At 44.8% G+C, this 23539-nt stretch overlaps 1 protein-coding gene across 2 annotated transcripts in view; it reads right to left on the reverse strand.

Annotated features, from left to right (window-relative positions):
• Positions 1-23539, reverse strand: part of mib2 (E3 ubiquitin-protein ligase mind bomb 2) — a 47306-nt gene that overhangs the window by 15944 nt on the left and 7823 nt on the right. For both annotated transcript variants that reach the window (XM_084598532.1, XM_084598531.1), the window contains exons 4-13: positions 19242-19348; positions 18499-18693; positions 17539-17711; positions 15420-15530; positions 14240-14344; positions 13157-13325; positions 9646-9773; positions 4649-4797; positions 3477-3639; positions 2137-2291 (exon numbers count right to left, since the gene is read on the reverse strand). In XM_084598532.1, coding sequence (XP_084454658.1) covers positions 2137-2291; positions 3477-3639; positions 4649-4797; positions 9646-9773; positions 13157-13325; positions 14240-14344; positions 15420-15530; positions 17539-17711; positions 18499-18693; positions 19242-19348 — 1455 coding nt within the window. The remainder of the gene's footprint in view (positions 1-2136; positions 2292-3476; positions 3640-4648; positions 4798-9645; positions 9774-13156; positions 13326-14239; positions 14345-15419; positions 15531-17538; positions 17712-18498; positions 18694-19241; positions 19349-23539) is intronic.

The raw sequence follows: 23539 nt of genomic DNA on the forward strand, positions 1-23539 counted from the left end.
GGCGCGTCAACTGCACAGCAATGCTTCGCTCTGTGTGGCTTCCGCATAAACGGGAAAATGGAAACTGCTATGAAGGCTGAAGAGTCTGAAGTATATTGTGATCAAGAGCTAGCTGAGGCTATGAATGAGCTGGGTGCCCCTGGAGTCACATATAATGACTATGTCGCCATGGATGCTGCCATCATGACGTCAGAGTGCCAGAGCATTGCCGAGATCATTGCGAATTAGATCACGAGTGAAGGCGCTGACTGCGATGACGAGGAGCACGAGTTGCACGATTCCGAGGAGTTGACAGAACCAAGCTTTGGAGAAGCCGTCACGGCTCTGGACCTCCTCCGCAAGTATGTCGCACCTCAAAGCGACACTGACACCAATGTGGCCTTCCAGGCTACAGAGAAATGCGTGGCGCTATCCAGCGAGCGAAAGAAACAGCAATCCACTATTCTCAATTTTTTAAGCAAGGTTTTTCATTTTTAAGCTCAATAAATAGTTTGAAGTCAGAGCTGCACTGTCTTCATTCATTTTTAGAACTTTTCTCACTGTTGCGTTTTCCCGGCTGTTACGTTTTTTCTTTTCCCAGTCTCGTGAAAAACGTATGAACGGGGTTCCACTGTAGTTCTTCCTTATGCGGTATAGCCCACTTCTGGCCTTCCTTTTATGAAGTTCACAAATGAAGCTCAAAATAAAAATAATGGGCAAGAAACGCTAAAGAGCAGAAGGCATATCTGAATGGTTCTTGCAATGACCTCAGTAAAAAAACAAACAAACAAAAAAAAACACTGGTCACAAATGCCAATTCTAAAAGGGCTAAAAAAACAACAAGAAAGCTCAACTTTAACACTACTACAGTCGAACCCGGTTATATCGAACCCGGATATATCGAATTTTGGTTATATCGAACTCGCAGAATATCCCCTTGAAAATCCCATGTTAAAGTATAGGAAAGCCGCGTCATATATCGAACTTAATTTCACCGGTCGTTCGATATATCGAACTCCGCACCACACACTGGAAAGTGTGCCTTCCCCAAAGACGATCGCATCACCCTTGGCCGTTTGCCGTGTGACGTTTTCAAGCCACGCGCAGAAGGAATGAGAGGGGACAGTTTCGCGACAGCTGGTCTGGGCAGCGCCGCGCCCATTCCCCGAAGGCGCGCGCATCTGCAGTTATTGCTTCCCGCGCACCAGCACGTGACGTTTGCAAGCCATGTGCGTGGGTGTGCCCATCCTTTTGCTGAGCTATCTCTCTCCTTCAGCTCGCGCTACGCATGCGCCAAGCCAGCTCAGCCCGTTTTCAGACAGGCGTCGGACGCTTTCTCCAGCGTGTGTTGCGAACCCTCTATGGCGCCTGCTGACGTTAAAAAGCGGCAGCTTTGATTTTTTTTTTTTTGCGGGAGTCGTTTATTCTTGCATGTATGAATCAGCTGCTGCGATCATGACGCCCGCCCCAAGCGCGGCGTGATAAATCGAACCAGGCTTATGCAATCAAGCCATCACGGGCACCCTGCCAAGTTCGCTCCCCGCCACCGCAGGAGCTATCAAAAGATAAACGCACCCCGACGTTATCGCTGCGCAGCATCTTGGCACGCTGCCAAGAAATGTGCTGTGGATGAGAGGACTGAAACGGAGTGACGCGCGCCATGGACATGCGAGCGAAAACGCTACGCTCGCGATTTCTGCCGCGGCGACGTGGAAACCTTGTTTTGAGCTGCCGCGGTGGTGGCTCGAGCAGCGAGAGGGACGCAGTTCCAACAAGTTTGAAATTTTTCACTCTGTTGCTGCCGCTCGTCGCTGAGATCGCTTGCATGTGAGCGAGCTGGCCTTAACGCATTTTTTTTTTTTTTTCAAATTCTCTGTGCAGAAGTAGAAGGTGGGTTCATTATGCGAGTGGGTTGATTACGCGACAAATACAGTATCATTTTTTCGCATCGTAAGTGCCGTCACAAGCCGATTTCTGTATATCGAATTATTGATATATCGAAATATTTCGCGATGCCCTCCGAGTTCGATATATCCGGGTTCGACTGTACAAGTACTATATTTGTGCTTTTGTTGCCCAGCTTAATACCATACAAGAAGCAAACAAAAGTTGTAAAATACAAAAGGAAGGAAGAGACACAATGCAACCAAGACTCACAAATTGTTGCCCTTCAGCGCTGCGTGGTGTAGAACGTTGAAACCCCGCTTGTTCTTCAGAGAGAAGTCTATTTCCGGCACGCTGATCAGCAGGTCTATAATCTCCACACTATCTTTGCCAATTGCATCATGTAGTGCCGTGTCTCCAAATGTGTCCTGCATTATTAACCAGAGCAATATATAGTATATACCTAAGTGAGGCCCAGTGAACAAAGAAAGTCTGGTGCGTCTTCGAAATCGCACAAAGTCACCCTTTAATAAGCTTCACCCACACAGAAACTCTAAAAGATTTTCAATCCCCGGCCCCCAAAAAGAAAAGAGAGAAGGGAACTGTGTGATCAAACAGTGCATTGTGTTCTGAAACTATATATGCACTAATCTTCTCGCTGCCTTTTATTCATGTGCTTGCCTTTGTTCCGAACTAACTGCTCAGCCATCTGCATTTGGCCAAAGAAATCGTTTTCTTTGACACTTACTTTCTAAACGTCAAGTTTCCTACTAGTTATCTGGAGCTTGACTTGAGACAACAATGAAACATTGTTTTAAATTTTCTATTTTGTCACCTTTACTAACCCATATCATTTGTTTTGTAGTCACTGGTTCTTTCAGTTTACTCTTTTTGTGTACAGGGCTAAGGCATGAACAGCTGTCACCTAGAAAATAAATAGAACAAGACGATTGCCCAGGAAAAGCCAACTTTACATAGGCCTTGGAGTCGTGAGGGAAAGCATGCAACTCATAGGAAAAAAAAAAAGGAAAAGTAAAGCTGTCTACAGACATGGGAATGAGGCAGCGCTGTCCATTCAAAAAAGTAAAAGAGTAAAAGTGCAGCAAGAAATAGGAAAGAGAAGGAACGGCTGAACATTCCGAGAACTGTGCAACGCGAAGCACGAAGCAGCGGTGGCAAGAACTGGAAGTGCAATGTGTGCGGTTTTGCAGTGCTTGACTGTCGCGCGCATTTCTCATCTATTGCCTTTTAAAAGACACACAGCAGAAGATGATGCCACGTTCATGCAAGCCGTTGGTTTTTCACATGAAATTAAACTCTGTTCTATTTGTAGCCATACTGCCCTCATGCTTAGGAGGTACTCTCGTAAGACGTATAAAAAAAAAAAAAGAAAAGAAAACTAAGCGCATCACTTCTTTCGTCTCACTGCCGCCTACACTTCTATATGAAATGCAAGCACAGGTTTATCCAGTAGTAAGCAGTTCGTCTTGGAAAGTTACCCGTGATTTGCCCCCCAAGCTCCACTGCCATCCTGTACTTATGAACACGCAGTTCTTCACAGGCAGGATGAGGACACGAGGATGATGATGTAATGAAGAGACTGCACTGCTCACCTGTATGTTGATGTTGAGGATGCTTCGAAACTTGAGGAGGACCCGTATGCAGTTGGTGTGCTGCTTGTTGACCGCCACGTGCAGCGCAGTGCACTTGGCCCTGTTGATTGCGTTGATGTTGGCCCCCGCCTTCAGCAGGATCTCCATAATTGCTGGCTGGTTGCTGCGGTGCGCAGAACAGAGACAATTGAGCCCAACTCGATATAAACGGGCCACAGAAGGAAAAATTTCAAATTCTTGGTGCAATCATGAGCTAGCAGGAATTGTGCACGAGGATATGTGACGCCATCTGTTGGGAAAAGCCAACAACATCCGACCCGGTTTCCAGCTCCCCTACTGTGGTGCGGGTCTGTCAAAACTCTCTTCACCGCTGCTACAGTATGCGCAGCCTAGGCACAGCCCACAGCATAAAGACCGAGTTCCATGTACGCAAAACCTCACGTGAGCGCGACAACAGCAAGCGTCACGCAAAGTGTTCGACCAAACAGAAATGTCCGTGCACTTCGCTCGTTGCTTGGATCTGCCAAAATAAAAAATGTCGCTCTTCGCTTGGAAGTGCATGTGCGATCAGCCAATAGCATGTACACTCAGCGTACGCCACTGCCACTCATTTCGCACACATTTTTCTTAAGTGTTGCATTGTGATTGTGAATCGCATAAATTTTGTACGAACAATGGCGAACGGCCAAGGATTCCACAAACGTGTATTCACAACGAAGAAAAAAAAAGTCACATGACTACTTGTATAGCGCAAGTTAACAATGTTATACGGCTCAAATTGAATACGGTGTGTTGTAAATTCATTTTATTTTGCACATTGTTATCGCAGAATACTTCAATTCTTATTACTGTTATGACTTGTTGCGTTTACAAATAGTTTTGCGATGCACTATGCCAGCAACACAGCGTCGTCATCATTTGGTGTTGCTGTTGGTTCCGCACTGTCGCGAGCATATATATTTTTCCCAGTAGGTGACGAAGCAAACGATGATTGCTTTCGCCGAGCCGCCTCGTCACGTCACTCCCTTTTTCGCTCACATGTAGCTCTTAAAGTTGATTATTGGTACACTAATTACCGGTACGAGCGCCCGAGGCCAGAAGCATAGAGGTGGCATCCTGCTAGCCCTGTGGTATTGCACGTGGTACACCTGTCACTGTGTATGAGAGCTCACCCAAACGCGGCATAGTGTAACGCCGTGTCGCCATCGTCATCCTGAGCATCAACAACGGCACCACACTGAAGCAGTAACTCCACGATTTCTCGATGCCCCTGGTGGCTGGATACCTGCAGGGCTGTCTTGCCAGAACTCTTCTGATTCACCTGCGTGGAAGGGACAGCCCATTTCATCCACCATAACTGCTGCGCTTAACACAGCCACTGCCACATCTTTTAGAGGGATCATAGAAACGTATATTTACTACAACTATAAAATGTGCACAAACAAGTGGTGCTCCGTCGGCTCTTGACGATAATGCCAAAATCTTTAAGCTAGCTTCCTCGACATTGGAGACGTCAGCGATCAGAACTGATGTTCTTCTTCATCCCTCTCAACCCAACAAATGCCAGTGCAGAACTGCCCCGCCCATGTCACTTGGGTGTGGCCAGGTAGCCTGGTACCCTTCCGTTGCAACTTACGGTTTTCATGTAGTGCTTTTAAATTTGAGTCAAAACATTCACCAAGAACATCCCTTATATTTTCTGCATTATAATATGACCATAGGTATCCTTCCAGGGTCCCTTAAAGGAGCACTTAAAACATAGGGTCGACTTTAAATAGACAATGAAATCAGTAGGGGTGCATTACATGTAATTTCATCCCAGAATAATGACATTTTTTTTTACCTACACAACAAATATATCAGAGGAACAACACTATACCCATTCATATGAGATTCTCTTCCATTTGCCTTCATGTACTTACACCCTAGCTCTTACAACAGGGCATACACATTTAAATTGTATGGATTCATTTGTAATGATAGTTTGCAAATCCCGAACAGCTCAGCTTGGAGCGCACACAGAACACACAAGTTAGGCAACAATGGAAATGAAAAAGTAGCTGCAAAGCATGCCTGCCGGGGTGAGTGCCAGTAAACTACTGGGAACCAGTATAATCGACATGAGCAAGGAAAGTTAGACAAGTTCGAGAATGCTTCAGTACAGTGCTTGCCATTGCGAAAAAAATTTCTCTTGCTTCAAAGTGCACTACTCCAATATTAATTCAGACTGCTGCCTCTTACCACTTCGGCAAATTCTGCTAATTTCTATACAATGCCAAACTATTACAGTTTGGAGCCTTTCTTGTAGCACAGCGATTAACGTTAAGCAAACTTCATGCCCAGAAAATCCACAAAGCTGACTTGTAACATGTACACCCTTTATCAAAAGCGTGAATCCCAAGAAGTCTGCTCCTGAGCCACACATTGCAATTTGCAATGCACCTCTGGTATACTGTAACTGTTTTGAAGGTAAGATTTTCATGAATGCTACAGCAGCCCCACTGCACAGCTTAGCAAACCTATAGGGCTCTAGATTTTTGACAAAGGGTGTACACCCTTTACAGAAAGGGTGTAAAAACTAAATTTGAGAGAGGGTGTACACAGGCACCCACACTGCCTGCCTGTGCCCAAAGCTGCTGGCTTAGTGCACAAGGCCAGTGGAAAGTCCAGTGGTAAAAAACTGAAGCAAATTTACTCTGTGCTTCATTTGTGAATGCTATGTGCTGCATGAGGCTGTGTAATGAGGCCCATTATTAACATATAATTCGTCCACTGAATATGCGTGCTTGACACACTTGAACGTTCTTCGTCGGCCTCACTGGAATGCTTCCCACTAAGGTGTGCGTGCTCTTTGTGCCGAGTTGTCATCGGGCATGTTAAAGGTCCACGGAAACGGCCCCCAAGAAACCACTGATAAACATGTTCAGTGTGTAGAACACATCCTTTTGAGCATTAACGCAAAGTATAACTCCTTGGAACAAAGCCAGCGATTTATTATTAATTTTTAAAAACAGCGTTTTTTGAAATTTGCGGGCAGAGGGAATGTCTCTTGGCGGTGTCGCATGGAACTATTTCCTAATCCCGTGACGTCACGGGTCGGTTGACTGGCAAGGCTTGCTAGAAGCTGCCATTTGCTGTGGTCACTGCAACCATGACGTCACGAACACACTTCCGGTAGCTGCGAAAGTCGTCTGCTCGTGCACTGCTCGAACTCTGTGCGGGCTGTTACAGCTCGCCGCCCTTATCGGTTAGGTGGTCATTGCCCATTAAGTGCAACAACCGAAGTGACGCAGGGATCGGCAGAACGAAGCTGCATTTACAAATATCTTATTTATATAACGTGGTTTCAGGAGTATCGGAGTGTCGTCAGACGAGGTGTCAACAGCACGGTCAAGCACCGCACGATGGCAGCACCTCCTTGACCGCCGTAAACATCGCCGCTGTGGCCCCTCCTCCCGCATACCGTTTGCGAACCACACGGCGGATCGTTAGCACCGATGTCCGAAATAAAGCGTGCTAAAATTTGTTGGCGTCTGGAATACTGAGCCGAATACCAAGTATGAAGCCCTCGTGAGGATCGCTGACCAGCAGCAAATTGCTGGTAAGAGCGATAGCCGTGATACAAGCTAGTTTCTGCTCAAGCCAGCTGCCGCTGGTGCATTTCGACTGATCCGATCTGCTCGTACTAGCTCTGCGATTAATGCGTCGGCAGAGTTAATCCTATAATTATTTTACTATGGCAGGATAGGAATCACTATAAGGCAGTTTCATAAGTAGACGATTTACGACAGCGTTGATCATGTTCCAAAGCGTCGACCGCCGCGGCTTCGAAGCGAAACAATAGGCCTAGCGACGACTCGGGACGGTCACGCACGGCGCTGGCGTTCGCCGCGCTCGCACGTTTCACCCCCGCGGTAATTGTGTAACGTACCTCAGCCTGCTCGCGGCATCCCCTGCTGCAAGCGTTGCAAACTCGTGTACTTTCATAGCTAAGGCCGCGTATTTTTTGGCGTTCTGCTCAGCAACAAGCCGTTCAAACGATACTGTAGGCACGACAAGGCTTCAGTACGCAGTCGCTGCGCTGTCGGCCGTAATCAAAGACGTCGGGCGGCACCATAATCTATACATCGATCCTTAAACGTGATACAGTGGGCAAATGAATAACTTTGTGAAGCAGACCCGCTCGTACGTTTCGCGCACTCGGGCGCCGACGAGTAGCTTCCGTCAACAGACGCCGTCATAACCTCGGTTAACGACGCAAACCGAGGTCGTCAAGCTCGCTTTGCGGTAACCGCGGTTAGTGGTGCAACCATGGTTTGGTCCGCCGTGTAACATAGGATAACCACGGGTTCGTGGTTACACTAACCGTCGCTGCGCGAACTGGCGAACTCCTCAGGCGTGTGCAAGCGAGGGCGGGTTTGGCGGAGTACGCCAGCGAGCGAGCACGCGGCAACCGGAAGTTCGTCGAAGTGACGTATGTCTGGGCGGAGCTTTGAACTTGCTTGTATTCTTTGTTTTTTTTATGGCTCCCTTCGGCGTACGAGTTGAGAGGGAAAATTGGAAGGGTCATTTTTAATCGCCGATATCTCTGGTGTTGCAGAAGCTAGATCGAAAATTTTTGCGGGGGAATGATGGGTGGTTCAATAACTATCAGCGTTATGGCGTTGTTTACCCTTCTTGGTGACCCCTTTCTGGGGACCTTTAAGCAGTGCTTCAAGTTCCATTGTTTAAGAAAGGATGGTGGTGGGAGTATGTGAATTTCAGACCTCCCTAATACAGACTAAGCATTTCTTGCCACAGTTAAACCAGGCTAAATAACAAAATTGTAAAACATGTGCGATTGTTTGTTACATTCCGGTCTGCGTTAATGCAGGTTTTGCGTTAAAACTCACAAGGAAAATGCAGAACGAAAATCAATATGAAAATTAAATGCAGAAAACGCCACCTTGAAAGTGTTTGCTGTAAATCCCCTTACCCGAAGTTATAGATGTAGTGAAACATTTCAAGATCAAGCTGAGGGCGTGGAGTGACTGCTGCAGCAGCCTCCACCTACGCTGCGGCTCGCATGAAGCGACTACAAAAGAGGCGGGGAGAGGGGATGTAGCGGAGAAGTCAGAATCTTCTCTAGGCACCATGACTAGGCTAGGCTAGGCGAAAGCACGTACGGCCACTCAGCCGCTTGGCAAGGAGATGCCTGCATCTTCATGCATGCTCCTTTTCTTGGTCTGCCTGCCACTGCCAATTCTTCGCCGCTGGTACTCTGCTGTTCCAACTGCTGACTCGCGAGAGCTATCGGCGCCGGAGTCTCGAGAGCAACCGCGTGACCGCAATGGGCATATATTACTCACCCCACGTTTTTTTTTTTCCCTCCAATATTTTTCACTGCTCAAGCACGAATTATTGCAGTGCCAAGTTCCAAAAGAGAGAGCAGCAGACAATGCTGTGTTTGTCACTTACACCTGCCATTGGTGAGCAGCTGATACAGTGCGTTGTATCAGCTGTGATCATAGACGTTCCTCTCATGATATTTCGTGTTTTATCACCATGAAACTTGCACGCTTCTGCTAAATTTCCAGTAATTAGGCAATAGCTTAAGACATAGCTGGTTTAGCGAGCTCATTATATCAAGCTTAACCACTGCAGTATGTTTATTACACGGCAAGTTATCAAACCAGACGTTTGAAAGGGAGCAGCGTTGGAAATTGAAAGACTTTATGATAGCGAGGAATATGCAACATGGAAGTTCACTGTATAGGGGCTTACTGTATTTTATCAGCAGTATTCAATTCAAGATTTTGATATTCAGCTTGGCTCCTGTGCCGGGGCATGATGTCATTATCGGTTTTAGATTGGTTTGGTTTGTGGGGTTTAACGTCCCAAACCGACTCAGGCTATGAGAGATGGCGTAACGGAGGGCTCCGGAAACTTCGACCACCTGGGGCTTCTTTAACCTGCACTGACATCGCATAGTGCAAGGGAACCTTACTTTTCGCCTCCATCGAAAAGCGGCCGCTGTGGCCGGGATTCGATCGCGCTTCATTGGGTACAACAGTCGAGCACCCAAACTACTGCACCCCAGCGGCGAGGCCCATCATTATCGCATACAAAGCAACCATCTTTCTTTGCTGCAGCTAGCCGTGCACATGCACCGTCAATGCTGTGGCCATACCCTGTCCGGATGCTTTGCAAGGTGGTCACGGACAACTTCCAGGTGGCCCTGAGCTGCATCCCGCACCAGTCGATCCATGCTGCCAGCGTCACTCTGCTGTTCGGCTAGCAGGTGACTCAACAACGGATCTGCAGAGAAAAGAGGCACGTGCATTCTCACACAACATGCCCAACTGCCACTTTACAGGTCATCATCATCAGCAGCAGCAGGACTATAGCTACTGCAGAGTGAAGGCCTCTTCCATGTTCCTCAAATTAACCCGGTCATGTGCTAGCTGCATCCACCTGACCCCTGCAAACTTCCTAACCTTCTGCTGTCCCCTGCAACCCTTAGCGACCATTGGTTATGCTGTCTTCGCACTTGTTCTCAACTTCCACTATACTTCGTTTCATACACAGCAGTCAATGCAGCCAAAGGTGCAGAAGTAGTCCACTATAAAAAAACAAACAAAATGCATCACTCCACCTCACTGGTACAAAGCACAGACTTTTTTCCTCATTTTATGAAGGGCTGAGGTTCAACCCTCAATGTAGGCAGTTTTTTCTTCTGCTTTTAAAAATTGCCCCCCCCCCCCCCCCCCCCCTCTTACTTTAATAGTACCACAAGGTACAAAGTGAACTATAATATACTAACTGCTTGTTTTTCATCAAACTGAAATCACTACTTTTAAAAGCACTTCACTGTTTACTTTTTCCAAAGGAGTTTTTCCAAGAGTTAAGCAACACCTGCGCAATATCCGCACTGACATGGCCGACATACCGGGCGGCCTCATCGGCATGCTGCAAACCTAGAAGCCAGCGTCAATCAGCTTTTTAAGGTTGAATTTTGAAGGCAGTACTCTGAATGGATGGCAATCGGCAGTCACGACTAGACGCCAACCGGCGACTCAAGGGGGCACCGCTCGCGACTGTGCTTGGCTGGATTTTGTCCGCGTGGAACTCCGTGTCTGCTAACGTTTATCCCGGAGTTTCAAAGTGACCGGGATTTCAAAGAGTTTAGACGGGACTAAAGACAACGAATTGTGGAGTGAACGTGCACCAGAGCACAGTGCCAGTTTGGAGCCGGAAGACTCCATGATTGACAATTGAATGCAAAATAAACACCGCATATTCACTAATTAGTCTGTTTTTACTTAATCTTTTTTTTTTTTTTCGAGTGTCGCGTGTATGGGTCACACCTCTGAAATTGCCCCTCAAATCTGGAAAAAAAAAAGTGCGACCCTTATATGCGTTTATACTGTATTCACCTATTACTCCCAATGTGTGAACTGCTGTTCCTTCCCGAAGCTGTCGAACATTACCTTTGTCCTAATTTTTAAGCCCACCTTTCTGCTTTTCCTGTCTAAGTCATTAAACATTTTTTGCAGCTCATCCTCCGAATTACTTAGCAAGCCAATGTCATCAGCAAATCACGGATTACTGAAGTATTCTCCATCAACACTTATCCCTAGCTGGTCCCATTCCAAGTCTCTGAATACTTCCTCAAAGCAAGTGATAAATAGTACTGGGATGATTGTGTCTTCTTGCCAAACGCCTTTATTTAAGGGGATTTTATTACATTCCTTATGCATAACAATGGTTGCTGTGCAGCCACTATATACCGTATACACGCGTGTAATGGCCGCACGCATGCAATGGCCGCACCCCGAACTTTAGAAAGAAAATTGGGAAAAAAAGCTTTTAAAAAATTTCCTGAGTTAATGCCGCACCATGAGTTTCAGGAAGTTGGGCAGTGCCGTCTACTGTGCGGTGCAAGAAATACGAAACGTTTTGTGGTTACTGCCGCCAAGTGGGGCCCGAAAATCAAGTGAAAGCCGAAATAAAGCGTAAGGTTAGAAGTAGAATTGCCAATAAGAATTAAGAACAAAATATTTGAGGAAAAAAAAAGTCGAGCATGGGGGCGGCGGCCACCACCTCTTTTACAAAGGGGGCACTCCTAGCCGCAGCGATGCCCGCCCGTTACAAAGGGTGAGGCCAGCAAATCCAATCCAATCCGAGTCTGTTTGCTTCATTTCCTCGATTACCCGAAGCATATCACGTGCAATCTCGCAATCGGAACGCATCGCTGCCCTGATTTGTTCTGCGCTCGTGAGCTGAAGATTTTCTTTTTCCTCGATGGGAAACTACGTTAGTTATACCGCTCACTTTAAGCTGAAAGTGATTCACTACGCGAAAGAAGTTCGGCGTTGACGAAAAATGTGTACGGCAATGGTGCTGCCAAGAAGATGCCCTCAGGAAAACAAATGTTCAGAGGCGCGCTTTCCGAGGGAAGCAGAGCACGTTTCCGGAAGTTGAAGACTCACTTCAAGAGTATGTGACGGAGACGCGGCGCAATGGCTTTGCTGTTTCGACTGAGATGTTGCGCATGAAAGCGCTAGACATTGCACGCAGCAAGGGGATTGCAGGGGACGAGCCTGAAGTCCCGATGAGTTCGGAGGAGGACGAGGAGTTTTTTGACAATAATAAAGGCAGGTACCACGGCAAATAATTTTTCTTGCTGTCTTTTTTTTCATGTAATCGCCGCACCCCCTGATTTTCACCCCAATCTTGGGAAAAAAAAGTGCGGCCATTACACGCGTGTATACGGTATATTTTTCAGTAATTTTGCATATGGCTCATCTACACTCTAGTTTCGCAATGCCTGCATGAGTGCCGACATTTCGAGTCAAATGCTTTCTCGTAATCCATGAATGCTATGTATAGGGGCTAGTTATATTAAAGTATTTTTCTATCCCTTGGTTGATAGTATGGATATGATCGATAGTAGAGTACCCTTTCAAAAAATTGCTTGATGCTTTGGTTTACAGATAGTTATGTTAATACGACATTGCGCTCTAAGCACACAGTGTCTGCCCGCCAGTGCTCATCAGTAAATGAGTAAGCCGAGCGGTTCACAGCTGCCACAGGACAACGAGCGAGTTGAAAGCACTGGCACAAACACTTAAGTCGTTGCTGACGAAGCCACTATATATACCCTGTGGTAGGAGCCTGCAAGGGGAAGAGCAGCTAAGAGGAGATACTGGTATTAAGGACCAAGAAACGACCCAAATAGTATCAATTTTTCAGATCTATACCTTATTATTGCCAAGTATATAAACTTCTCGCTGGAATCCAGAATTCTGACCATAATACTGAGGTTAGATCAACATCTGTGCTGAACAGACTGTAAAACCACAAATTATTTCCCTTGGGGAACTCAAGACATATTTGTTATATACAGCTGCATTTTCCCCAAGAAACCTACAGAGATGAAAGGTAATGCGCTCCGCATAACAACGCATGAAATACCACTGCCTGGTGCAAAAACTAATTACAGAGCTGAGTCATGCTACACAATAAGTCTGCTTTGGAGAAATCTGCCAAAGAAATGTATTTTGAAGTTTTTCTAGGTTCCCTAGAAACATTCACGCATGAAAATTTGCATTACAGCAAGTCAGGATGCATTTTTTTTTCATTTCTCGATTCAAATATATTGCAGCAGCCCCTGGAGCAGAAGCTGGTCGAAGACATACTGGCATGCTCTTCACGGGTGTTGGCAGTCATGGTGTTGCTGATCTCCGTGGCCGACCCGGGCACAGGAACCACGCAGAGTGGGTTGAATGTCCACGTTTGGCCATCCACGCTCACCCGCAGGTCGCCGTCCGAGTACAACTTGACCACTTTGCCCAACTTGCCCAGGCACTGGCACAGAAGAAGACAGCATTGCCTTTGTTGAGCCGCGCTGCCCACAGTTGCCAACCAAAACTCCGCATGGCTCATGGCAATCCAGACATCCTCTTACACGGCCATAGCATGGGCCCACAGCGAAGTGTCACGGCCAAGTTCTGCCCACCAATGAGCACAAACTCTTCGACTGAGTTCTTAAACACTGCCCACGAAATGCTCCCACAAAATTACGCAAAAGAGCGGCACAGAAAAAAAAGGCAGCAAGGGGAATAAAAGAACTCGGAGAAAAAAAGTCCGAGAGGAGAAACATTCAGCAGAGAATCAACACCAAGGCTATGGTAAAGCAGCGCTCCAGGAAACTGCGATTCACTTGTAGCAGAAGGCACATTTCCATTCTCCCTGGCAGGCGGCCAAACAGATGGCAATGCAGACGACGCTTATTTCCAGTTCTGCACTTCCCTGTACTGCGAAGCGAGGACAATTCCTACAAGCCCCACACGTAGAGCCGACACTAGCATTTCTCTAGTGAAAAAAGTGGATGCCAGTGGTACGTTTAGAGTAAATCGGAACATGCTGCTCAAATTATAATTTTTATTAACCAGCTTGGCTGCACGACGACAAAATGCGTACTCTATGCCAGAGGGAAATGCCAAGTCATTTTTACTGCAAACGCTGCTGCAATGACCACTGTGGTACATAAAGTCACCAAGCGAAACAAAAAAAGAAAAAAAAAAAAGTCATTCAAGGCACTTGCTTTTTTTTCCTCACAGAAAAGTTACTGAAATCGAAGCTGCTGAACCCGACAGCAGCCGTTGACTCTCCTGCATTACTGACCGGCACGTAATGTCATGCTTACAGAAAGAAGTCTCGCATTGTTACGGTTTCCTAGCACGCGCAGAGCGTACGCCCAGATGCTCCTCCTTACTCACCCCTTTCATGGCGTCTATGTACTCGCCGTGACCCACTTGCCACTCCTTCAGCTTCTGCAGGTCATCGCAAATCCTCACCATGTCACCCACAGAAAACATGACCACCTGGACACCACCAGAGAGCATGACATGAAACATCCTCGAGTCATAAGACTAACGTGAGCAATGCAGCAAGACTTGAAGTACCGTACATCACAGGGGCCCCAAAAAGTTACAGTATTAAAAAAAATAAAACGAGTCATGGCAACGTCCCCCAGGTAGCCAGCAAAACATGCACATTAGAAAACAGACACACTCGAAATAAGGCGTAACTGTCATGGCTCCCGTAACAGATGCGGATAGGATGTTAAATGTGACATGGCAGTGCTTCGTCGAGCAGCACCTGACAGTATTAAACTGCCCACAACGATAACTTCATGTTTACATTGATTTCCACCCCTAGGATTAGGACAGAAGGACAGTTTTGTTTTTCATTTTAATAACAGCCCAGCATGGAGTGGAAAGCGGTTCCTTGCTATTCCATTCCCTAGCTTTTAATTTAGCGAAGGCAATCTCTATACGGTAAAATTTCATTACACGAGACATGGTTACAAGAAACACTCTGTTACTAAGGGCAACTTTTGTAGGCTTAAAGTAAATTCTTCACTATTTAGAAGAGACACAACCCAGGTACGCCTATGCAATGCAGCTGACTCGTACCAACTCGTATACTATACGGCAGTTTAGATTCCCTCAACTAAATTCCGTTACATATCAGTGTCCTCTTTTGTTGCAATATGTCAGGAACCGAGAAGGAGTGCCTTCTCTTGAGCAATGCGATGCCAGTGGCTAAATCAACGGGGACATTTTGACTTCCCAGTCAAGAGGAAGCTCCTTCTCGGTTCTGACATATTGCAACAAAAGAGGACACTGATATGGAACAAAGTTTAGCAAAGGGAATCTGAACTGCCGCACATATGAACTGGTAAGCATTTTGTTACAAGAGACCTTGGTTACAAGAGACATCTTTTTTAGGTCCCTTGAGTGTCTCTTGTAACGAGATTTTACTGCTGCTCATAAAGACTGCAAAACAGTATTAACATGCACCATATTTAACACATTTCAAATTCACAAACAGAAGGAGTAAACTCAGGATTGAGTTCACTGAGGCGTGCTTAGTGCTAACAATAAGGGTACCCACCTTTGTTAACGCATCTGGATGAAAAGTCCATCGGTTATTGGAACCCTCGTACTGGACCCTGATGTCCCCTCGTTCTGTCACACGATGAACGGTACCTATCTTTCCAATCACCTGAAAGGCACACACCACGGCTTCATTTCTTTTCTGTCTCAACCTAACATAACCAAACATCTTTTTTTTTTTTTTTCATCAGTTAAGCAACAATGGCAAAGGCAATCATGCCATCATTTCTTTCCCTTGTTTTTTACGCTCTGCACAGCCAGAACTTTAAATACCCAAATTTCCAACTATTTCAACCATGATCTTCACTCTAATCTGGAAACTTTCCTCAATTTCCATTCATCATTACTGCATGTAATCAGACATCGCCGACCGAGATACTGACTTTTCCCCAGACATGAATTACTGGCCTATCCTCACCAAGGCTTTTAGGGCCTGAAACACCCCATACCCCATTTTCAAAGTTGTAATTTAAGCCAGCAGGTAGTGCCAGTAAGTAACATCTGTTCAGCTAATTTGTTTATCATTTCCTGAACATCTTTCATGATTAGCACTCCAGCCTAGAGGCGTTTTATTCAAAATACTTGTCACTTGGTACCAAGTAGCATTGGCAGCAATCTTAGGTTGGCCATAGTTTCTGACATCACCACATCATCATGCCATCAAGACATGTCATGCTTTACATGCTCTAGATAACGAACAAAAAAAAAATTGCAATTGCGTTGAATTAGATTCATATGCATGTCCAGTAGTACTCTTGTCATGATTGAACAGAATAACGTCTCCATGTAGAATAGTTGAGAGAATCAGAACAACAATCCTGCCACTTTGTTTGAAGAGCTCGGATAATAGTTTTTTCTTGCCCAATTTATTCTGTCAACATCAAATCTGCTTTACTATGCATTTCCTTTTTGCACAGCTCTAGCAAACAAAGAGACATTGATGACAGGAGTGTTTTCTAAAAGCAAATTTTTTCCCTCAATATAGTAAATCTTACAGAATGAACAATTTATTCACAATTACAATTTCTTTAAACGAGTCACTGGAACACAAAAGGCTTTTTTTTTTTTTCCATCATATTTTCAATATGCACGTCTACAATGCGTAAACCACAAGGTCTACGCTATTGACGCTTTGGTTCCACAACAAATGAAAACTGTTTGGAACTTGAAAGTACACTGCCTTGTCTTTTCTACAGTTCAAAAGCAGCTCAAAAAAAAAACAAAAACAGTAACTCTTTAGTTAAAACACACAAACTGCATAAATCACAAAAAAAAGTAGTAGCTTTATGATGCTTAAAGGAACAGAACACTGCCCTCTAAGCGTCCAAGTTTTTTTCGACGCAACGTAAAGCTTCCATCTCGAGTGGTAAACTCCGTAGCAGTTTTTCCAGAAATGGTGTAGGAAAATTTTACACAGAATTTTTCTATCAGTACACCCATTTTTATGTAGTCTGATGCTGGAAACCTTACGTAGTAGCGACCACGATGACGACTACACGTCAGCAAAAGTGATGTACCGAAAACTAATATAATTTCAGATGCCAGACAGTAATTAAACATTTTTTTAGTACACAGCAGCCCCAAGTTTAGTTTCAAGACATAAGGGTGTTACGGCACAGGAATGTACGTACGCATCATCGATAGAAGTTTTAGTGGGCCATGGTCATCACTTCATCCCGAAAATTTCAAAATACTGTGGCACCATCTAGTGACAAATGCGAAAAGCACATCATAAGCTATGGGAAAGGAGGCTGGTTTTTGCTGACGGGTGCAGAGAAGAGAGTGCAAACTATGATAAAACAATGCGAGCACTCTTCAAAGAATCTAACGAGAACTAGTGACGTTTTCCCAAGATGTGGTCATGTGGGTTACTACAGTTATAATTACAGCGTTTCGACACGAGGTGACATCAGTCATTTTCATGTGACTTGCAGTGCTAAATTAAAATTATAAACCCTTGTTTCTTGCATACTGTACCACTCAATCTATATGACACGAAGCAAGATATTTTCATTTTCACCATAATCCCATTACATATTTCGGCCAGTGTTCTGTCCCTTTAACAGTTTGGGCACCACACAGCAACCAAAGTGTGTCTTGAAATCAACAACGCAGACCTCGGACATCTTGGGATTCCAGCCTCCATGACCGTCCTGCATGATCTTCAGCGACTCAATGTCGAGGAGCACTTCCACCCGGTCCCCAACGCTGAAGGGCGAGCGCTGCTGCAACTGGGCCGACGTAGCACCATGCAGCGTCACAATGGCCCTGTCCGACTGAGAACCCATGCCTGCATTGCCGCCGCGTGCACGCAACGCAGAATCAGAACCTGACCGTGGCCTCATGCCATCTTTGAAAAGGTCAATCGTCTGTGCAGCATTCGTAGCCCGTGGCAAACATACCTCGCTTCCTGGAACTGATATCTTGATAACAGCCTGTTATCACTGACAGTGGTGGCACATCAAAGTTGTTACGTAACTGACGCATGAGCTCTTGTTGTCCCATTCAGCTGCAGCTTGGAAAACGTGCTGCTGATAAGCCGTATACGGCATACCTATAGAGTGCACAACCAAGTCGAGAGTGTTTGTGCTTCTTCTTGCCAAGTCAAACAGTTCCGGCAGATAACACAGCTTGACTTCTAATGCAAAAGGTTGGCACATCGCTGATATGTTGCGCCACTTTGCACGATAGTGAATGAGGAATTAAACCCCTCGCGCGTAGTTTGATGGGGGGAAATGAGGAAGAACAGCAGTGCCGAAAAGTAAACCGTGTGGCTAAAATTATCTCCGATTACTCCATTAATGCTCCCTCTCATAGCTCCAAGTGCTTCTCTGCGATCAAATGTAAACTTAAAGTTCACTCTAAACACTCTTCAGAGGTGGCTTTCGACTTCAAAACGAGGTGCACCAACCAGACCACAAAGGCAAGAATTGGCAAAAAAAAAAAGTGCTATTATGCTCATCGCTTTGTCTGCCATAAAAAGGATTCAAGAAACAGTGCCAAGGGAAGCGAAGCGCTGCACTAAAGTCTCTTGACTGCTGCCAGCAACATTTTTTGTGAGCACGCTCCCAACGCACCGAGAACAGGCAAGTGGTCCCGGTAGTATGTGGGACCCGGCACGTCCTGGATACACCTCAGGTCAACCTTTCCCAGGTGCCCCAGCCGGTAGACGTTTGTGGAGCCAGACGACCAGCGCACGCTCGCCACACTCCTTCCAGATTCAGTCTCCCAACCACGCACGTCTGCCACCGTGCCGGCCTTGCCTTCGCCTCCTGCACAACCACTTCGCTCAGTCACCCAGCAGTCACAATAACACGTTCATGACCATGATCATGCAATTCAAAACATGGCTGACTTGCATCAAAAGCTTAGCAAATTGTACGTTCCAAGTGGTCAACCACCAGTTAGTTGCACAGAATACAACTAAATGTAATCTTTATTCATAGTAAAAGGACAACTGTCGGGCTCTTCTTTTTAGCTAAGTTGATGTTGGTTCAGCAGAAAAGGGCTCATTTACTGTCAGAAACCTTCAATTGACTTAAATAAAAAAAAAATCTCATTTTGATGTCTAGATAACAGCACCTTCCAGCTACCATTTAAAGCCCTTTATAACAGCAATCAATCTGTTACTAGCATACTTCGCAAATGACTCCGGCCTATTACTACTGTGTATGTTATAAAAATTTGGTGCTAAATCAAGGGGCCGCTTAGACCCAGTATGAATGGCAGTAGCCCTTTTCGCCCCAAGCAGATAGTACATCAACCGGCCCACGCAGAGTCTCTCAAATTTCGAATGACGACAGGCAGAAAAAGCACGCACCGTCCTGGTTGCCCCAGTCCCAGTCGTGTCCTCGGACAACCCTGGCACCCGCGAAAATGCCGCGTGCTTGAACTTTGACCGCCCCCTGTCTCCTTGGCATTTCTACCCTGCAAAGGGCAGAATGGTCACATTACTCTTGAGTGAAGCATGTACACTGAGCCAAGCCCATTTATAGGAGCATGGATAAGGATAAAGGCATTCTTTTCGCCACACTTTTAGCAGAGCAGGCACCAAACAATATCGCCACAGAAAATACTGCTTATTTAAGATCATTGTGATTCAACACAAACATCGAAAATGGCAAGCTCAGCCTGTCATCCCCCCCCCCCCTACACACACGCACACACAAACACACACACAAAAAAAAAAACTGCAAAATGTTCTTAACAATACAAGTTTTGCAACAACTTTCCAGTTTCAAGCTTCATCTCGCTACCTAGGAAGGAAAAAGAGAGAACCTGAGAATTCGTGAACAAAACTTGGTTAACAGAAATGACATGAAACAAGGACAACAAGGACCTAATGCTGTCCCGCATGAATAATGGGATCCTCTGGCAGCGACAGATCGGTGCAAACCAATCAGCACGACAAAAATATACAGCTACTGACTGCCTAATATGTTTGAAACAGATGCAACGTAAAGGCTCCGTGTTACAGCATTTCAAGTTCCTCACATCCAGACAGGTAGGCGTTGGTTTTATTCTGACCACCTCCAATTTACTGCCCAGAAAAAAAAAAAAAAAATGTATATATTAGTACAAAGGGTCAGCTATACATAAAAAGGTTTGCTCAGGTTCTACTATGATGCACAGTTATGCTAAAACAAGTCAAGCTGTTGTCTGCCCAAGATAAAATGGCTATTCTGCAAGAAACGTACACAACAGTCAAGCAAACGTAAACCAAACCTGGGTAAAATTAAGCAAAGTGAAAAAACTCATGCAAAAAGAAAAGACAAATTGAAGGTTGAAAGCACACAGTGAATTGCAGTCACCTAGTGCTTAAATGAGGTGAGAAAAAGACGCAAACGTTACTTGAGTCTCAAAACCGAGAGGCCGACCTCCGAGGCACAAAGCAGTGTTATAGGTGCGTCGATTCAGTGAGAGATTGTGAGATTGCAGAGGAAAGGAGCGGTAGAGCACGGCACGCAGTGATAACGGACCAGGAACAGCCGCAGGGTAGCAGCAGAATAATTATATGAACGACAGCTGCTGCCCCTCTCACCCCTCCTCCTCCTCCTCCCTCTCAGTTGCAACCCCTTGTGCAATCAACCAAACGTTCTCTGGCTTTCGTTCCTTCACCAGCCAAAACAAAAGGGATTTCCTCGTCGCAAGCGTAACTGATGTCGGACAAAACGTGCAAAAGGAAGTGAGAGAGCAGAAATGAAATAGCAAAAAAAGACAAAGAAAGATAAAATCTGATAGAAAGAGGTTACGGCCAAACAAAATAATGCTTAACAGGGAAAAAAAACAACGAAATGAGCACCTACACAAGCTAGCACCTTGAAGCTGACCCACATAAAAACAACCATGGTTTGAAAGCCTGTTTACTGCAAGCTTCAAAGCAATAAATAAAAATAAAAGACCATAATTGAAGGTTTTAAAAGGTCTAGCAGCTGAAAAAAAAAAAAAAAAAAAAAGACCTGTCTCAAAAGAACACTGTTTAATGCACAAAGACTTAAATTTAAATGCATTTAACTCCTAAATTTGTATAATGGTAGCGCCAATTAAATTGAGACTACGGCGAGCGCTTCAACATATAAGAAAAATCCAACTAACGTCCTGTGCACTTCCCCTTTGCACAACTACGGAATGAAAAGTATATACTATGTACATGCATGCATAGTTATATAACAATAGCAATATAATAACTTCAACCAGTGTAGTGTCTAATTAAAATCCAAGCAGAGAGGCTCCTATGCATTTCCACTGCTGCTGCAGACAACAGCCTCTTAGAGAGTAGCACGCATGCAACGAAACCAAACAGATCTAATCATTTCTTCTTGTTTCGTACATGTACCATCTCCCAAGATTCCTAGAACAAAGTAACTAAATTGTAATAAGGCTTCATAATAAGGCGGAAAGTGCATAATTTTTCAGCCCTCAATTCTCAGAATCCTACTGGCCATCACAAAAATAACAAAATTATACATTTCAGACAGAGTATGAAATCGTTAATGTTCCTTGAATCTGAGAACTCCATGTCATAGAAATAAGGAAGTTACCGATTGCATACCAACTTTGAAATTATTGAAGTTCTCACCTTATTTCCATGGCATTTGAATATTCCAATATATGCCTTATTGTAATATGTTTAATTCCTCATAAATCGCAGTATCTACAAAACCTTACCACATGATATTTTGTTTCTCTATGATAACGTTTCTCCTCAATGATAAAGTACTGTCGTTACTGCCAAACTACTTGGTCAAGTTAAAGAACGTTTTTCTCCACTGACCTTTCATTGACCATCTGACGAAGAACATCATAGCACGTGCTTTAACTGACACGCCGTGCTGAAAACATTCACTGAGCCATCATAAGTTTAAACATCCTGGTCTATTGCCAGATATTGGAAAGTAGCTAAAGGAACTCATAAGGAAAAAAAGAAGGACCTCAAAATAGCGACATTCGAATGACCCATATAAAACTCAGAAAAGAAGGCCAATTTGGGAAGCCAGGAATTTGGAATAAAAAAGAGCTCCTGCATACAACTGGTTATAATGTCCCGCGGAGCTATGAAAAGTAGCAAAACATTTGGTTCAGAACTTTCAGAACACCAGAAAAAAAAATTAACTTGTTCCCTGAAGGTTACAAAAAATCTCACAACACATATTTCATACACACCTATTTTACTTTAAACTTAGCGAGCTTCCAGTGAAGTTTGGAGTTCTAATGTTCCCTTTGAGGCACGAGGACTTCCTGAATGGATGTCATCTCTAGAACAACCACAACGCTCTCATTGATGAACTCAACGATCATGAAACTGGAATCGTAAGATAGATACCGTTCTCAAGCACGACCAACACAGAAGCAAGATCCCTTGCTTGATACCAGCACCACGCTGTGCTGATAGATTTCCTGGAGTGGTTACAAAAAGAAAACCTCTCCGGAGCAAGATAAGAAAACTGAATCTGAAACTGCAACAGCTTTGCATGCTGCCTGGCTGTTCTGTGTCATCAATCAGAGTGACTGACTTGAGACAGGTGCCACAAGGAAAAGGTTGAAACAGACCCTAATTACTGCTGCATGGTTATTTATCTTTCATTAATTACACCCCAAAATTGCTAATCATGCACACCGTACAGATCCCACTTTTGCACTTCATTTATTGGTCTTGCAAGTATCTTTATGAATTAGGTCGTTTTATTTGCAAGCACCATTACTCGTTAAAACTAGTATCACGCTGGATCTTCGCAGGAAGCGTAATGTTATGGTCAGTTGGCTGAAATAAAAATTACAGCGTTACCCGCCAAGACTACTATGACTCTACTATTACATTTACAAGGAGATGGTTGCGCCAAGGTCAAAGTCAGACGGCACAACGAAATGAACATAGATTTGAGCCCAACACACTGCCACCCACTGCCCACACACAAAATCTTACATCTTGCTCTCATCAACCACACCTGCCAGTTCACCACCGGGCTCTCGAGAAACTAGCAAAGAGTTAAAAAACTTTTTGCTATGAAATGTTAGCATAGTATATATAACTGAAGGCTATCTTATCTTCTGCTGCTGCGCCTAAAAAAGAAGAGCCATAAAATTTACGTGTGACGTTTCCTTTTCTCTCTGCAACCATTGCTTTCAGCATCAGTAACCCGCAATATGATAGCTCATTGATGAATACAGCTTTGACAAATTATTACCACGCAACTGCTATGCGCCAGTTTGCAGTTTCAATTTCTGTGAAACAGGGTTTCAGCAACATGTAACCACTGAAAAAAAAAAGAAAAACAAAAATTACAAAAAATGCTGCCTTTTGTCCCAGTGTGCTCCACCTTACCATTAACAGAATGTGTCGTGTGTCATTTGAGGTATCATGCTAGTAGTGTCGCCAAGGATAGGCCCTGGGAGTCAATCAAGCCCACTCCTGTGTTCATTAAAATGAAAACAAATAGTATATCTCATGCACTACCTGGCTTCAATATATGCCTCTGTGACTCACTCTACATGCGGGAATTATTTGGAAAGCTTTTTAATGCTTTTAAAATTTACCATCCACAATGCCAACGTGGTGACATAAGAACAGCCCGGGGATTGGGCACCGTTTGCCTAGACGGTGTCGCGCCTCGAGTCGTC

This window comes from Amblyomma maculatum, chromosome 3 (genome assembly GCF_055883805.1).
Source record: "Amblyomma maculatum isolate TAMU_Amacu chromosome 3, ASM5588380v1, whole genome shotgun sequence".
NCBI lineage: Eukaryota > Metazoa > Arthropoda > Arachnida > Ixodida > Ixodidae > Amblyomma > Amblyomma maculatum.